Below are 19019 nucleotides of genomic sequence, written 5' to 3'. Positions count from 1 at the left end.
TGAGCTTTTTTTTCTGCACTAGTGCATTTTTGTAGTGTGAACTGGCCCTAAAAATCCATGCACAGTGTTTTCCATGTATGCCAATGGCTCACACCAGTACAATCAGTTCCAGTCAGTTTCCGGTGCAGAAACTGACAGGAACTGACTGCATTCGCGTGAACTAGAGCCATTGAAATCACACCACAAAAATGAACTCCAGATAAGCGCACAGAACTGCATCTGGTGTGAACTACCACTTAGTGCAGGAAAAAAGCACACAGAACTGCATCTGTTGTGAACTAGCACTAAGTATAAAGAGTGGAGTCAATGTTTGTTCCACAGTGATTACCTGATTGCCACTAGCTGTGTGTGTTCTGCAACCTTAAGTGCTGGTAGATGACTATATAAAACCTTAACAACCTGAGGTTAGAAAAGCATAGGTGTACAGTTTTGCTCATAAGTTTACATACCCTGGTAGAATTTATGATTTCTTGGCCATTTGTCAGAGAATATGAACGATAACACAAAAACTTTTCTTTCACTCATGGTTAGTGTTTAGCTGAAGCCATTTATTATGAATCAACTGTGTTTAATCTTTTTAAATCATAATGGCAACAGAAACTACCCAAATGACCTTGATTAAAAGTTTACATACCCCAGTTCTTAATACCGTGTATTGCCCCCTTTAACATCACTGACAGCTTGAAGTCTTTTGTGGTATTTGTGGATGAGGCTCTTTATCTTCTCAGATGTTAAAGCTGCCCATTCCTCTTGACAAAAAGCCTCCAGTTCCTGTAAATTCTTGGGCTGTCTTCCATGAACTGCACATTTGAGTTCTCCCCAGAGCGGCTCAATGATATTGAGGTCAGGAGACTGAGATGGCCACTCCAGAACCTTCACTTTATTCGGCTGTAGCCAATGACAGTTCGACTTGGCCTTGTGCGTTTTGGCTCATTGTCATGTTGGAATGTCCAAGTACGTCCCATGCGCAGCTTCCTGGCTGATGAATGCAAATGTTCCTCCAGTATTTTTTGATAACATACTGCAGTTATCTTGCCTACAATTTTGACCTAATTTATTGTGCCTTTGTAGCTCACACATCCCCAAAACAGCCCCAATCCACCTCCGTACCATTCATCATAGGCCTTGTTGACTCATCGACAAATGTAACATTTATGGTTGTGGCCAAAGAGCTCAATTTTGGTCTCATCACTCCAAATTACTTTGTGCCAGAAGATTTGAAGCTGGTCTCTGTGCCGTTTGGTGTATTGTTAGTGGGATACTTTGTGGCATTTGCATAGTAATGGCTTTCCTCTGGTGATTCAACTATACAGCCAATCTTTCTTTAAGTGCCTCCTGTATTTCTCCTGAAGTTATTTGTAGGTTTTTCTTTGCATCCTGAACAGTTTTCCTGGCAATTGTGGCATTAATTACAAGCAAACAGATCACAGGTGAGGATGGTTACCTTTAATAGCCATTCAAACCCCTTTGTGCCAACTTGTGTGCATGTTATCAGGCCAAAATCACCAGGGTATGTAAACTTTTGATCAGGGTGATTTGGGTAGTTTCTGTTGCCATTATGATTTAAAAAGAGTAAAAGCAGTTGATTGATAATAAATGGCTTCAGCCAAACACTAACCATAAGTGAAAGAAAAGTTTTTGTGTTATCATTCATATTCTCTGAAAAATGGCCAAGAAATCATAAATTCTTTCTAAACCAGGGATGTCCAACCTTTTGAGGAGCGAAGGCCACTTTAGCGACTTGGAAACTGGTCGCAGGTCACAATGAGCGCAAAGGGCCGATGGCAGGTCTGTGTTCACTCTGCATATACAGAGCAGACATGGACGCAGCCCGCTCTACCATAAGGGCCCTCCGGTCCACCCAGACAGAAGGGAACAGATCCTCTTTTTTTTCAAGCAGATCGGATTGCAGGTAGGCGGGTGTAAATGGACACAAGTCCATTTACATCAGCCGCTCTATAGAGGTTAATAGAGAGTCCGTTTTAGTCCACCTGAAAAACAGACAGGCGCACCCAATCGGACCGATCGTGTGAAAGGGGCCTGGGCTGCTTTCACACTGATGTACAGCGGTTTACCTGCACCTCAACTGACCTCAAGCTTCACTTCTTCCTCAGGATTCCTGCAGCTGGCTGCTGGCTGCCCTCTAGTGCTGGTACTGCTGGCTGGTACTGCCGGTGTGTACTGCTGACATGTGCTGGTACTGCCACCGGTACTGCTGGTGGATACTGGTACTGCTGGTGGATACTTTTACTACTGACTGGTACTAGTACTGCTGGTGGATACTGCTGGCTGGTACTGGTACAGCTGGTGGGTACTGGAACTGCTGGCTGGTACTGCTTGTGGGTACTGCTGGCTGGTACTGGTACTGCTGACTGGTACTGGTGGTGGGTACTGGTACTGCTGGCAGATACTGGTACTACTGGTTTGTACTGCTGACTAGTACTGCTACTGGTACGTACTGCTGACTAGTACTGTTACTGGTACTGATTACTGGTACTGGTACTGCTGGCTGGTGCTGGTACAGCTGGTGGCTACTGGTACTGATGACTGTTACAGATGGCGGGTACTGATGACTGGTTCTGATGGCTGGTACTGGTTCTGATGGCTGGTACTGCTGGCTGGTACTGGTTCTCATGGCTGGTACTGATACTGATGACAGGTACTGCTGGCTTGTACTGGTTTTGATGGCTGATACTGATACTGATGACTGGTATTGCTGGCTGGTACTGGTACTGATGGTGGGTACTGATACTGCTGGCTGGTTTAATGGCTGCTGTTCCAGATTGCATGTTTCTGTGTCCCGACCCGCCATCTCCGAGCATCATTGTGACAGATATATGCGGCTGCAGTAGAGAGCCGATGCTTCCTGTCACAGGCGGAGTCCATTTGGAATCACTCGGCCTGTGAAGGAGTCGGAGCTATAAAGGAAGCATCGGCTCTGCTTCCTCTAGCGGCGGCTCCGTCCTTCATGCTAATGCTCAGAGATGGTAGGTCGGGAACCTGCAATCTGGGCTTGTCGACCCACCATCTCAGAGCAGGACATGGCGGGCCACATCAGAACAACTCTGCTCTAAACCTTGTGTAATTTGTATTCATTCCACCAATACAAAAGACGAATGCCAATGCCTTGGTTAGCACTTTCAGATACTTGATAATGTCTACAAGGTACTGCAGGTAAAAGCATTTTTGTTTCATAGGTACTGCCTTCTGATCAGCAATTTACCCAAATATGCAAACTCTGCAGAGCCAACAGCTGTTCATTTTTTCTGTACATATTTTTTTATGTTTCCGACCTAGATTGATAGGTTTCACTAAGATAATTCTGCAATCTATAAAAAATGCTGATGCAAACTTGTAAACTTGTAAACAAGTGTTTAACTGTGTTTTTTTTTAATATAACTTTCAGTTCCTGTTGATAGATTGATATTTTGCAGCACAGAAAGGACGTTAAAATATACAGTATTATAGTAAATTATTAGGTGTGTAAAACAGTATAAAACATGTTGTAAATTAATGACTGGGCAGTTTAAAATCAAGTACGGTATTTAACAAAATCGGCATATTTGCCAATATTTCAAAATAATAAATGTTAGCCCTACCCAATATTGTCTACTGAGACAAAGGACCCCATTAAATGCTTATATGAACAAATAAACTGAAGTTTAGTAGTAAAACACTATATTTTTACTTTAAATATTTAGCTTCAATATGCATGTCTGAAATAGGCTAACATTAGAGAGGTTCTTTATATTGGGGATGAGCTGAAAAAGTCAGAAACAACTATGGGCTAAAAAAAACTAAAGTAAAACTTTTCAAACATAACATTTCACTGAGGAAATTAGGAAACCAGGCAAATATGTTCATCTATTACAAAGCTTCCTCTGACTGGCTGAGTTGGCATTTGTGATGTATTCAGACCGCCTCTTCAACTCAGCCAATCAGAAGAAGCTGTGTATTCATTTCTCGAATTCGAAGCTCCCTGCTCAGTCAGACTCAATTTTGTTCTGGGAGTTGGAAGGTAAGTTCCAATTCCAGTGTTAGAACAACAGCACTGTATACTGCATGTAGCTGAGGCTACATACAGTTCATATAGCTCACACAGCCACAGCATCTCTTAGTAAAGAAAAAAATATAGTTTTGACCTTCTTGATGCAAATTAACTATTTAAACATCACTAAAAGCTGGAGATTAGCTTTAAATATTTTATCTGAATGCACATTATACCAATTAGTGCAAATGTTAACTTATAGCTATATCAACAGTCCTATTGTGATGAATAAAAGATGGAAACTCTGATGAAGTTCAGATTTGGTGATCACCTCTTCAACACAGATTATATGACTAAATTCCCAGGTTTTTTGTTACAGAACTGGCACAGAAGGAAGCCAGATTACAGCATGAAATAGCTTTAGTTGAGCATTGGAATATATGTCTGGTATTGATAAACAGTCATCTGCTACTATACCTTCCATCTCTATCCCAGTCATAGACTTCTATTTTAATTGTTCTGTCAACAAAAATAAATGAAAATGCATTACGCAACGTGAAATGAATACAGTATTTAGACAATGATGATGAGTGTTATGATCACAATGTGATCTTAAGAAGAGATAGTGAACATACAAGCAATTTATAGAATGAATTTACTAATACAAATATATTTTATACTATCGTTAAGACAATAAATCATTCAGAATAAAGCTAATTTACAAGGAAGGTTTTCTAGTTCTAGTTTCTAGTTTTATCAAAACGCAGCTAATATAAAAAAAAAAGCAATGGATATAACCAAACAAGCTACCATTGAACTGCCTCTTACATTTAATTCTGACTTACCGTGAATTCCTTATATTGGAGTACAGTACAGGACACAGGGATTATAGTCCTAAAACATGAGTTATATGCATACTATCTATAGGCAAATGGACACTGGCAAAAACTTTGCCAGGGCTGTCCCTAGAGCATGCTGATACAACCCCACACACTTCAAAGACTTCAATCTTATTGATCGTGCCCTAGGTGATGGACCTCTCCTCTTTAGGAGAATTTTTTTTTCTTTTCATTCATTTCTTTTTTCTTCAGACATTTCTATCAAGTTCTGACTGCTTATTGCTTATCTAGCACTTTCCAGATTGGTACAGTAACTCTCACTGCTCACCTTGGGGTCTGTACCCAGACTTTATTGTGTGGGGCCAGCTTGCAATGTTTGCTTTGGGCACAGGATCCTGCTTTAGGCTCTTACCTTGGCATGCTGTTGCATGAATTACGTGCAGACTACCTTCAGGTGATTGATCATTGGCAAACATTTTGCTAGGGTAGCTCCTAGTGCATGCTCATACTGTATAACCTCGCCCATTCTGCAAAACTTCAGTTTTTTAGCAAGAAATAAAATGTGACCACAGGAAACAGAGAAGACGGTCCTTCGTCCTGTCCTCATAGATAAGGAATTTACAGGTAAATCAAAATCCCCATTATCCTAATTGTACAGTGTAAGACATATTGCGTGTAGTCATCGACCATGGGACGTCCCCAAGCAATAAACTGAGGGGTGGGCAAAAATACAGTAAACGGAATTGCCAACAGCCCCACAAAAAAGTATAAAAACTCAAAAAACACTCAGATGACACCTTGTGACCGAAGCTGGAGACCTGAACAACACCTGGTAAAACTTGGATGACATAGGAACAGAGGACCAGGTAGCAGCTCTGGAAATCTGAGATACAAATGCCTGATGCTGGAAAACCCAAGACACACCAACCGGGATGTTATCCTTTCTTGGATATCTTGGTTGTCAAATGGGATCAACTTTGAAGTAGAAGGAAAATCTATGACTTATGAACTTGTATGCACCAAAGTAATATGGGATTGTATAGCTCACAGTGTGTGAACGATTTTGACACAATTGCAAGGCAGGTGTAATTTCATCCAATGTTTTTCTGTCATTTTTATTTGAAAGAGAGTTTTGTATTTTTGTTTGCCTTTTTGTGTGGTTGCACTTTTAAATTGTGTATAATAATATATATATATATATATATATATATATATATATATATATATATATATATATATATATATATATATATATATATACACACACACACACACACACACACACACACACACACACACACGTGTGAATTGATGACACTATTGCATTGATGTTACTTGGAAAAGATATGCACAAGAGCTCTTGCACATATAGCAATAATTACACACATCAGACATCAGTTATGAATTTAAATACATTTTCGTTTAATTCAAATACACAAAATCACAAAAGCAAAGCGCTACATTTCTATACACTTTTTTATATTTATATATTATATTATTATTTACATTATAATATTTCCCTGCTGGAATTACCGTATATACTCGAGTATGAGCCGAGATTTTCAGCCTCTTTTTTGAGGCTGAAAGTGCCCCCCTCGGCTTATACTGGAGTCATCGCCGTCTGCCTGCCCGATCAGCGTGTCGAGCAGACAGACGGGCGGCCATTCTACTATTCAAAAGCCGCGCCTCCCTGTCTGTGATAGGGCGGAACACTCAATTTCCCAGCAGTCAGTGGTCCGCCTATCACGGACATCCGCTCATCCTCATACTACGGACGAGGATGAGAGGATGTCCGTGATAGGCGGAACACAGACTGCTGGGAAATTGAGTGTTCCGCCTATCACAGACGGAGGCACGGCTTTTGAACAGTGGAATGGCCGCCGAGGCGCCGACGCCGTCTGTCAGACGAGAAGAGCGGCGATCCTGGCATGGCAGAAGCACACAGGCTCGGGACGCAGGCGGGACGCAGGCTCGGGACGCAGGCTCGGGACACAGGTAGGCTGGACACACAAGGCTGCACACACAGGGATGGACGGACACACAGGGATGGACGGACACACAGGGATGGACGGCCACACAGGGATGGACGGCCACACAGGGATGGACGGACACACAGGGATGGACAGGCATGTCTCACCCTCGGCTTAAACACGAGTCAATAAGTTTCCCAGTTTTTTTGTGGTAAATTGGGGGCCTCGGCTTATATTCGGGTCGGCCTATACTCAAGTATATACGGTATGTCATCTTTGGGCTGCAGTACTGGCGTCCACCAGCGGAGGGATCCTGGCAGTGTGGAGCAGGTATTACATTCTGCAATCGGGCATCACATGACTTTGATAGCAGCCATAGTATAAATACCCAGCAACCTGAACCCTGATTCCTGTATCCTGTATCCTGGACCTGTTTGTATCTGCTTTTGTATCCCTGGATCCTTGTCCTGCAGCCTAATCCCTCCACCTTGTTCCCTGTCTGTTTACTCCTGGCCCCCCAACTACTGATCTCCTGTTTATGACCCTGGCCTGGCTTGACTACGATTTTGGTACTCTCTTTTGCTACATATGCTGGTTAGTTTATTACCACTGTTTGGTTTGTTCACTTTGGTTTGTTATATGCATTTACTTTAATAAACTTGCTTTCACCTATTTATGTCTGGTTATGTTGCAGTCACACAGTTCTGGTCACATTTAGTTTATGACAGGTACTCACAGAAGGGATGCAGAAGGAATGGAGTTTTTTGTGTCTGGAATGCAGGAGCCAATATAACCCAGGGGTTGACAGTATTTCTTGAATGTGTTTTTGAAGGCGGCAGGCAGTGCAGTAAATGTGGTGTGCATGTTTTACCACCCAACTTCACATTAAATGAAAAACTAATAGCTGAAGGCATTAGAGACAAGCATAATGAGGAGTAGCACAAAGTGAATGACTTCCTACTTCTGTACCAATGCATGGGCTTGTATACTAAGCGCTGCAGTTTGTGTATAGCCAAGAATGAAAAAAAACCTGTTTTACCTTGTCCTGCCCACTCCAATAAGGCTCCAGGCTTTGGCCATCAGGGTGAACATACTCCTAAAGGGGTCTTCAGGGTCTAGGAACCATAAGAATGGACCACAGCCTTGAACCTTTATGGCACCCAGCAGCAAACTACACTCATTATAACAACATGCCAAGGTGATCACCTAACGCAGGATCCAGGCCATTACAGACCAGCTGCACACAGTGGAGTATACAGACCCAAAGGTGAACACCAAGGGTAACAGATCCAGTAACTACTTGAACACCCAGTGCAATGGTAGCCAAATCTTGATAGAAATGTCTGAAGAAAAAAAGAAATGGTTTAAAAGAAAAAAGCTTTTCTAAAAAAAAAAAAAAGAAAGAAAAACTGGAGTCTTGTGGAAGGAGGTTATGTAAGCATACACTAGGAAGGTAGCCTGCATATAACCCATGGTCCATGGCTACAAGCCCTGTGTTCTGTACTGTACAATTAAAATATGTTATTTAGTCCTGTAAAACAATAAATCAAAAAATATATACAAACACTGCACATCTCTTTACATGAACCTGAGCCAACTTCATGCATCTAGTAATATGCAGGAAAATAAAAATATATAAGCTACTGCAGATGAATAGATGTCTGAACAACAGGTTCACTTCATTATTCACACACACACATATATATATATATATATATATATATATCCACAGAATGATCTACTTTTAAAGGAAACCATGCCATCTTTCTTGCTAGACCATCTAACATTAACTGCATAAAGGCCACTGTAAGTCTTTTATTGTTTCCCCTCTCGTGTCAAAGCTCTGTAGCAATCCCTAGATATCAGCTGTGAAAACTGTAAAAATCTACTTTACCTTCAAAAATTGCATATGTGCAATTTTTGCCTGATGTCAACCATTTAAAAAAAAATAAAAATCAATAATTCAAGTCATTTTGAAAAGGAGGGATGAAGGAAGGTAAAGTGAAAGGAGGTAAAGTTACCAAATTCTCACAGCTGCTACCTAGAAATTGCTAGAGAACTGTAATATGAGAAAGGGAACAATAAAAAGTTTATCAAATAAACAGAGCCGTTTTTTAAATCCTGAAAACCCTTTTACTTTAAAACCAGACAAACAAAACACGTATGGACTGGCACATTTACAACCCAGTGCTGTTGGGAATTGTCAAATCGACAAAGATATTGTACATGTCGTCACCTGCTAATTTAGAATTCTTGAATGGGTACTGTTGCTTTGTTGTGTCTGACTTTGTACTTTGGAGTTACGCTGGCCATACATTATTACATGCTAAAAGAAAAATAAATCTAACAGATTCCCCCACCCACCCTGTTAAGGGTGGATGGATGGATGAATCTCCCACTACAACTACTGTCCTCAAAACAGCCACTGTATTTCACTGGATGCAGCCACTGTTTGGCCAACAATTTTCAACCTGGTTTCTTTGATTTTTTAATTGAAGAATTTTGGACAGAAGAGGGTTAACATGGCCACCTACTAAGCATATTTTAATCAAGGTTCATCTGTAGCCTGCTGAAATACAAACAATGTATGGCCAGCTTAAAAGATCTGGAACAGGCATGCTGTAAATGAATGTCAGTAATTAGTCAGAATTTCTTATCTGTATACTTGTTCTGGTTCAAAGACCCAGACTGCATCAGCATGACCCCCTGGAAACTAGCATTCTCAAAAAGGACATATAGCAGAATGAATAGCCAGCCTTAGGTAAGATATCGGCAGTAAGGATGAACTTGGGTGTGTTCAAACTAGCAGCCAGACCCATATGTGCAAGCCTGCCAGGAAGCGGTCATCTGTACATGCCAATCATCATCAGGGTATTCCCTGCACCAAAGCTGCAAGTATACACACAGTCCCCTGGTTACAAACAAGATAGGTTCTGTAGGTTTGTTCTCAAGTTGAATTTGCATGCAAGTTGGAACAGGTAAATTTTTTTAAGTGTAGCTCTAGCCCAAAAAATAATTTTTTAAAGTTTTGGATAGCATAGGGAAGGGTTAACACCCCTGCAACGTTTGTTTTGCTGTCTGTGCTCCTTTTCAGAAGATTTCATATCCTTTTCTGTCCTGATGACAATTGGATTTAGAAAAATTTGGGTTGTCCTGGAAACAAGGATTGGTGATAAAGCTCCAGTGGAGACGCCTTTTTCCCATGATATCTCTTACAGGAGTGGATTTCCTGTCCTAAGGGTAGATTTCCTCTCACTTCCTGTTGTCTCCCTCCATTTGTAAGTAGGAGTCATATGCAAGTCGGATGTTTATACCTCAGGGGACTGCCTGTACAAGAGACGTGTATATATGTGCCTAGACGGGGTGGAGCATGCCCCAGCCACAGATGACTTGGTCATCATTGATCAGCATTATCTTTAATGAGTTGGGAAAATCAGACTTGCAAAAAATCAGCAAAGCCCGATCTTTACAAAACATGGCAGAGCCTATAATGTGCAAACATGAGTGCCCCATGTAATCATACGGAGGCAAAGTGTTTTTAAAATATGTTTTAAAAATAAAAAATTTTTTATTAAAATGCTAAAAACATTATCACACAAAATTTGGATTATTTCTTGACTTCAGTTACATGTTTATCTTAAAAATATTAAGACGACATACTTTGTTTGATATATGTCCATTGCAAAAAACAATGCTATGTAAAGGGAATATGTCAATATCAAAACACAGCATGTAGCAGCTTACTAATTAGATAAGTAACACTAAAGCCATCTAAAAGCTAGAAGCACTTTGCAGTACTTCTAGAGGGTCTTTTTTTGGTGGCTACTGACTTGTTGGTATCTGTAAAGGTGAATGCACACCCACAATTGTAACCTGACAGACAAGGTGTAGCACTGTGTCACTTGTGGGAAGGGAAGGGGACATACTGTACCTGCTCTTTCTATACTCCAAAAGTCAGCATATTTTCAGTATTGCAACCACCTTTTTTTCTTTATAAAGCAGGTACTGATATTCAGTACTTACCTCACTTTGGTAGATTAAATTCACAAACAGGTTTAACTTTAAAGGGAAAATGTGATGGTTTTCCATGTATTTTTTTATGTATTATGTTCAATAATTTTTTTTTACTTTTTCTCAAAAAGTGTAAACATGCATTCAGAACCTTTGCTTATATTTCTTAAATGATTTGAATACTGTTTTTAATCAAATGCACTTCACAATACTAAAACTGAAAATATTACAATACAGTCTAAGGATGTTACAAATTGGTGAAAGATCAGAATGTGTCACTGTCTTACCTGTCAAAATCCCCATTGCACAAAGCTCTGACTGGAATTTTAAAAGCCTGCCAGACTGGGTTTAATGTGTTCTTCACTACCTCTGTCTTGTGGCAAATTGTAAAGCTGAAAAAAATAATCATTGGAATTAAACGTCAAGTGTCAAATGTTAATAGCCCTCTTAGTATAAAAAAAAAAGTGTCTAGTTAAAACTGTTCAATTTTTATATATGGCAGTATACCTTGAAAATACATGAAATGATTGATATGTTGTCTTTACAGTTATCTAAAATACTGTACCCATTCCACAGGATCTGGAGGAGTTTATTTTAGGTAATTTTCAAGATATGTTTTATGTGAGAATTTATGGGTAGAACCAAAGCCTATATGAACCTGGGACCGAAATGAACTAAAAATAATAATTATAAATAATAAAAAAAATAATAAATTAGATTGTTTGCTAGCTGCATGCAACTAATGTTACTTTTTATGAGCTTACAGGTATGTGTATAGTACACATCAATTTATCCATTTGTATGGCATCAGGGATGACCGAACACATCTGCTGGTTTTGTTTGCATCTGTCAAATTTGTGCCATTCAAAATAATTTGAGTAGCATTTCACCTGCTAGTCCCAGTGCAGCTACAAGCACAAAGGTTGCATTTGATCTGCCGTTGCCTGCAGCTGAGAAATATTTGAAGAAGTAGGAATGGATCGTCAGACTGACACTGTTTCAAAGAAATGCAAAACAGGTCAAATGCTGCCTCTGAACGGTCACTCACACTATATAATTAAATGAAAAATCTGCAGACTTTTTTTATTTATCAAAGCAAGCTTCAAACACAAGTTAAATACAGAACAACAAAGCTCATCTATACGAGCCTTAAGTCCATTCCATGGGTACTGGAGCGGTGGAATCTCTAAGAATACTTTTATTTAGTATAACTATCCTCTAGGAGAGGCATCATTAAATGGCGGATCAATGTCACATCCAGACCACACTAGTTCTGTCATTTAGGAGCCGTTCAGCCCAGCAACCATCCCTGCTGCTGCTGCATTCTCAGCAGGGCGACAGCGGGAGGCAGCACAGCTCTGGACGGAGGGTGGTGGCTGCCAAAGTTCACAAGCAGGTGATTGGTTACCAAGATGCAGGGTAGTCCCAGACCTGTTGTGCCTCCCAATCTCCATCCTGTCTCTGTTCGGACAGTAACTGGGGGGGGATTAGGACAGTAATGGGGGGATTAGGACAGTAATGGGGGGCTAAGAACAGTAATATTGGGTCTGAGGACAATAATGGGGCAGAGGACAGTAATGGGTGGTAAAGAGGACAGTGTTCCGATGTGAAGGGAGGGATGTGAAGCTGGGACTGAAGATGTAAGAATGGAATTGTGACACGAGGCATGGTTCAGATCTGTGTATGCACATTTGCCCGCACACATCACGGGTAGGGCAGCCCATTCACTTGATTGGGCTGCCATACCTGCCAGTAAAGCAGGGATAGAAGTCCCAACCTTAAAAAAAAAAAAATTGCACTGTAGCACCATGTGGTTTGGGGTGCATAAAAATGTGCCGTAGGTGCCTATGTGTGGGAGTGCCATTCCTGCGCATCTGTTAAAGCATTTCTCTGTGGGTAGGGAACACATGCAAATTTTGCGCATGTTCCCCAGCCACAAAGATGTAAACTAGCCTAAGAGGAGAGGTGGGCTGTGATGTGAAATATTATTGCACAAAACATACGATCAAGGCTGGGTTCACACTGGAGAAAGCAGAGGCTCACACCAGGAGTCCAGTGCGTCTCTATTCACCTTTTCATGTCCAATCTCAGCCTGAATTTTTGTCTGGATTCAGACATAAAACGGACCAAAAGACGCACAGGACTCCCAAAGAGTGTTAAAAAATAATCTAGTGATCTTCTGTCTTTCCTAGGATTATCATCTCCTAGAACAGGAGTATTGAATTAAAATTCACAGAGGTCCAGGCAGTAAAATATTCTTCCAGCAAAGGTCTGCAGCTGGGTTGACACTATTTACGAATTGGATGTGGCTTTCCCTGCATCCAATTCGCATAGCAGGAGCTTGTGACCCGCTCCATAAAGAGCCGGTCACAAGCTTCTGCTATGCGAATTGGATGCAGGGAAACCGCATCCAATTCGCAATAGTACGAACCCAACCCCAAATTTTATCCTGTTTCTCAAAACATCTATTCTATCATTAAAAAACATCGGACAATATTGAAAAATAATCATCCAGGAGTTGCAGAATTTACACATCCTTCATTTACATCTTACAGGAGAGGCAAGATAATTTTTAATTATGTGGTAAGATCTGATTTGATTGCACGCCAATTGTAAGGTCTGTGGATGCATTCTTGGGACCTTGCAATACTGGCTCCTTTCCATGCCTTAATTGCATCCAGTGTTATCATATGATCAAGGGGACACTCATCCACATTTGGGATTCAGGGTTCAAATTAGAGGATATTATACATGTTAGACAGGTTTTGCTGTGAATATATTAAAGTACCTGTGTGGGTATTACTATGCAAGAGAGATGACCCAAAAGTAAAAGATTAATTTGCGAGGAATACATATTCAATTAGAGATGAACTGATACAGTTGCATGGCATTTTGAGAAGTGTTCTCATTTAGTGTCACAGTTAAAAATTATGATAATTGGCCACATTTCAATAAATAGAGGAGAAGGTGATCATGAACTACTACTGAACAAGAGGGAAATATATTGGATTGGACAGTCGGATACAGTGTAACCTCGAGGGCTTAATTCAGATTTTGATTTGCACTCATTTTTATAGGTATTTTTATTTTAATTTTATGTTTCTTTATGGTCATTTATGATTAGTAGACGTTAATGTGTTTGTTTATCCCTGTTTTTTGTATAATCTAGAGATTTATGGTTTTGGATAGGAATCTATATGTGAGTATATACATTGTTTGTTTTTCAGAAGATCGACAGGCCTCTTCCTATGGGAGTAGGAACTCAACCGTGCAGGGAGCTCTATATATGCATGTGTGTTCAATGTATTGATTAATGATCAAATGAGTATCTGGTTCTCTTTTACTCATAAATGCTGGCATTGCATGATTTGACGAAGGTTATGTCATGTCTGAAAGCTTGCATGGTTATGGAACACTGAATGTGATTCTATATTATCTATTATTAATGTATATCTATATAAGAATATTATTCACTAAATAAAAGAATTGGAGTGCTGCAGCCTTATTTTTATGTATATTGTATATATAATATATGGAAGGTGAATATTAAAAACCCCCTCTCTGTATAAAATCTGTGTCATGTTAAAACTATCCGTTTAAATAAGGCAGTATACCCTGGAAATACATGAACTGATTGATATGTTGCCTTTGTAATTACAATACATATTCCAAAGGATCTGAAAGAGTGTATTTAAGGCCATTTTCAAGAAGAGCACTTTATGTGAGTGTGTGAGTAAAACAAGAACCTATATAATTCCACGACAGAAACAACAACTATAAAAAAATGTTTGTAAGGTGCAATGTACATCTACATTCCATTTAGTAATTTTAATTTTCTATAGTGTTGTAAAGAGATCCCTGTTAGCTTTTTATTGTTGCATGTGATGCCCACAGGGGAATTTCCACGTACTCCAACCTTGTGACACCAGGACATAATATGAAGGAGGACTGGTATCTGAAGCAGTAAAAACATAATTATTCAATGTTTCTTTCCTTATTGACAGCTATACTTTCACTTCATGTCCCTGTGACTCCCTGTCAACAGAAAAGGAAGGGGAAATTTAACCCATGGGGTAACAAGCAGCAAGAAAAATCTGACAAGGAATTTAAGTATCCTCCACTAACTAAAAGGGTCTTAGTGTTAATCTTCAAAGGTTTAGTCTGTGGGGCATTCCCCTGAACCTTGACTGCACTCTCTAGTAAGTCACTGACACTGAATAAGTGAGTAGGACTGGAGGCCAGACTTTTGAGACCTTACAGGATGCATGCTTATTTCAACTCAGTGATTCATTTATTAGTAAAGTGTGGTTCCAATTATTAACATTGTTGCAGCTCTTCAGACCTGTTTAAATTACACTAAATGTATGGTTCTTGTAGAAAGCATTGCAAATATTTTTTTGTTATAAATGAAACTTTCTTATAATGTAACAAAGAATAAAACTAAAAGTTAGAATTTTAATAGCTAGGGCAGATGGTGATGGCGTTAATTGGGGATAATTAGGGTAAACTAAGGGTTAAGTGTTTTGAAACACTGTGTCAGATGGTCTATTTTCTGACAGAAGGAGCCAAAATAGCTGGTGTACTTAAAGTAAAAATTTTAAGAAGGAAATTCTGGCAAACTTACAACTTCTCATGGGTACCAGAGTAGACAGAGAGATGACCCAAAAATTGATGAAATCCACCTTATGGGGTGACTGAGGACAGAGATTATTCCACGTATATTAAAATCTGGCAAGGCAGTGGCATCAACAAGCCCTTCCCGACGTGTTTCTCCTAAACAGGCATCATCTGGGCCTGTTTAGGAGAAACACGTCGGGAAGGGCTTGTTGATGCCACTGCCTTGCCAGATTTTAATTCCATGCTTGTATTTGCCTGTAAAATGGGAGTACCCATTTATGCTTTTAATGTTAATAAAAGTTTTAAATGGTATTTCACTATGAGGCTGTATTCTCTTTTTGACCTATAATATACGTGGAAGAATCTCTGTCCTTTCAGACAGCACACCCTTTGCCAAGCTAGAAAAACTGTCTAATGAAATCATTTATGGACTCTTAGCACATTCACTTTGGTGGATATATGTATACATGTGTGCATTTTATTTATTTGGATATAGGGTTGCCCAAAACATAGAATAATTAACGGTGTTAATTTATGAGACGTTTTTTTATCACTATTAAAGCTGATTATATTTCATTATATAATTTTTACACTGGTAAAAGATTATATAGATATTGCCATATATATATAATCTAAGAGTTGCACTTTCTTTATTATTTTTTACCATTTTGTTTGTTGCAGTAAGTCTGCCGTGCTGGCAGCTATTTTTTATTTGTTGTTTGTGGATAGCGCGTTTTTTTCTAACTTTATATAAAATCCAGTAATGCACTGTCTCACCCTGCTGTGCACATGCTCAGTTGCTCTCTACTCTCAGCACAGCTTTAAGATTTACTGTTGCTGAAGGAGGAAGAAAACAACAGGAATGACACAGTTTGTGCAGATGGAGCAAAGATTAGGAAAAGAGAAAGGAAAAGCAGGTGACAGGACAAATCCTGCTGATAGGGAGACACAAAAGGGTTAAACTTACAAGGATAGTTGCTTATCTCCTTGATTCTCTCTCCTTTCTCCCTCATGGCAGCCTGTAAAACCTCCGCACTATAAAGGGCCATACACACGGGCCGAATATCGAATGGCATCGGTCAGTTCAAAAGCAGCCATCTAACCTTCAGCCTATGTTTATGGCAGCAGGAAAGGGCATGACCAAAAAAGATCTGCTGATCTGTCAGCTATTGGCTGAGAGCGCTGACCGGTGTGTTTTGGTGGGGGGGGGGCTTCTCCCTGTCAGAACACAATAGCTCAGCGGGGGAGATTGCTGTACTAATATTGGGTTGTTAGTACAACAGGTCCTCTTGAGCCCTCTTTTTTTTGTTCAGTCTGCTGTGTTTTACAAAATAAAAAACATTAATGTATACCAGGCTTAAAGCTTCTGTCAGCCTTCCTCTCTCTCTGAGCCAAGACATACAATCAAGGATGGAAATGTACATATTTTATTTGAAGAAAGTGACATATAGTTTCAAGACCAAGGAGGGGGGAGAGTTTCCAATAAGGAAGTGACTGCTCTGGGCTTCAATGATTTGGTGTCCTCCAGCAAGAAGAAACAAGAGCAATGCTGGAGGCAGTTTACAGCACACACTAATTTTGGTAGCATAATTATTAATGTGGAATGTATGTTCTTTTGTTAAAGAACATGAATTGTTTTTAAACTCGAATGCCCTGTACATATGGTCGAACATTCCGAGGACAAAATCCGTTGTTTTTTTTTCTGAAGGATTTTGGCCCAAACTCGTCTTGCATACACACTGCCGCACAAAGTTGTCAGAAAATCCGATTGTTCAGAACGAGGTGATGTAAACCACGTACAATGGGACTATAAAGAGGCCAGTAGCCAATACCTTTCATCTCGTAAATTATTCTGAGCATGCGTGCAACTTTGTGCATCGGAATTATATACACACGATCGGAATTTAAACAATCAGATTTTGTTGTCGGAAAATTTTAGATCCAAATCTCAAACTTTGTGCCTTGGAAATTCAGACGGAAAAAGTCAGATGGAGCCCACACACGATCGGAATTTCCGATAACACACTCCGATCGCACATTTCCCGTTGGAAAGTCCGACCGTGTGTACAGTGCATTATGGGTAAAGTTCGGCTTTAAGCAGAAACTTCCAGCTGTAATTTTGAGAGCTGAGAACTGCTAGCAAATAAAGAAAGAGTTGCAGCAGCATGGCAGAAGGACTGGGCATACTAAACACACCCTGTTTATGTTGCTTTAATAAAAAATGAGAGGGCATTTGTATCATGCCCAATGTCAACAACTGGTTAAATAACATTTCTGGTTTTATTAGTTATTCGTAAATGCTGGCAATGCCCGCAGAACACATCATTTTTCAGACCCTTTGACAGGATTCTAAATTAAGATGCAGTGAAGCTTGAAAACTAGCAGCAAATATTAAATAACTTACCTGCCATCCTCATTGCTTCTGTAAAATACTAGAAAGGGGTCAGATTTTCCAAAAAAGTCTTTCTTGTCAAGTTTATTGGCACAAAACTGCATTAACACAGCATCCTAAAATAAAAAATATATATTTTATTTTAAGTGAAAACACAATTAGGCATGCATACATCAGCTTACTTGACTTGTTCTGAACTGTAGTGCTGAACCAAATAAAATAAGTGAATTAAGTGATATCACCCATAATTAGAATTTCAATTATAAGGTTATAAGGCTAGTTAGAAAGTTTAAAGCTCACTGGTCGAAATCCAGTTCACAGTTGGGAAAATTGTTTAACTGCTGTCGGATCATCAGTGATTGGATATTTAAAGCAACCCTACCATTTCCAATGTCAATCAAAATTTTTGCCAAGTATGAACTATTCACTAATGCATAATCAATGTAAAAAATGAAAAAAATAATAATAATAACCTTACCCAAGTTTTCACCTGAAACCAAGTTATTGCCATATTTGGTGCTGCCATCTTGCCTGTTGTACAGCATAGAGTGTGTTAAACCATGCTGTCACAGCCTGCAAGTCAAAGACCACTCAGCCTTTCCTGTTACAGCCATGTGTCAGTTCTCTTTGCATGCATCAGCAGTGAGAGGGAGCAGTTAGAAATGGAAATGACAGCGTAGCTGTTGACATTGGACAATCGTTTGGACTAAATTTGTAGTAATTATTATTAATTAAAAGTTTAGTCTGCTTGGATTGGTTTGAGGGGAAAATGAGCATTTAAAGCTGCTGATGGAGCAGCATATGAAGATGACTTTGTTTAAGACTCGAGCAATGGAAATGTTAACCTTGATTATAGGGCGTTTCAGAGCGCAGCATCCTGTTTGTTGAGTTCTGCATAACATGAACTCATGTTTGTAATATTTTCAATGTAAAATAAATCTAGATGAAGAGGTCTTCTGTTAAGCCAGTTGTAAATGCTCAAAGGTATGATGAAAAATACAAGCTCTGGGCAGTTCCCTTGTGTCTTTTCATATGTTCCACTGAAAATTTTCCAGTTTGAATGAGGAAAACATTTAAATCTGTCCTTTGCCTGCAACTGATCAAAATTTCCATTCTTAAGTTGGCACCTTCTATATTTGAAAGTATGGAACCTCTTCACCCCCAGACCATAAACTACTAAAATGTATCCAAGCAATATTAAA

At 39.6% G+C, this 19019-nt stretch overlaps 1 protein-coding gene across 2 annotated transcripts in view; it reads right to left on the bottom strand.

Moving 5' to 3' along the window:
- The window catches only part of CPNE8 (copine 8), a 349055-nt gene that overhangs the window by 76135 nt on the left and 253901 nt on the right, over positions 1-19019 (bottom strand). For both annotated transcript variants that reach the window (XM_077471338.1, XM_077471339.1), the window contains 3 exons: positions 17830-17933; positions 11096-11200; positions 4466-4507 (listed from right to left, as the gene is read on the bottom strand). In XM_077471338.1, coding sequence (XP_077327464.1) covers positions 4466-4507; positions 11096-11200; positions 17830-17933 — 251 coding nt within the window. The remainder of the gene's footprint in view (positions 1-4465; positions 4508-11095; positions 11201-17829; positions 17934-19019) is intronic.

This window comes from Lithobates pipiens, unplaced genomic scaffold, assembly GCF_037356315.1.
Source record: "Lithobates pipiens isolate NorthernLeopardFrog02 unplaced genomic scaffold, aLitPip1_a1.2 Scaffold_8, whole genome shotgun sequence".
NCBI lineage: Eukaryota > Metazoa > Chordata > Amphibia > Anura > Ranidae > Lithobates > Lithobates pipiens.
Note: the sequence above shows the minus strand (reverse complement) of the source record. Positions and strands in the feature narration are given on the sequence as shown.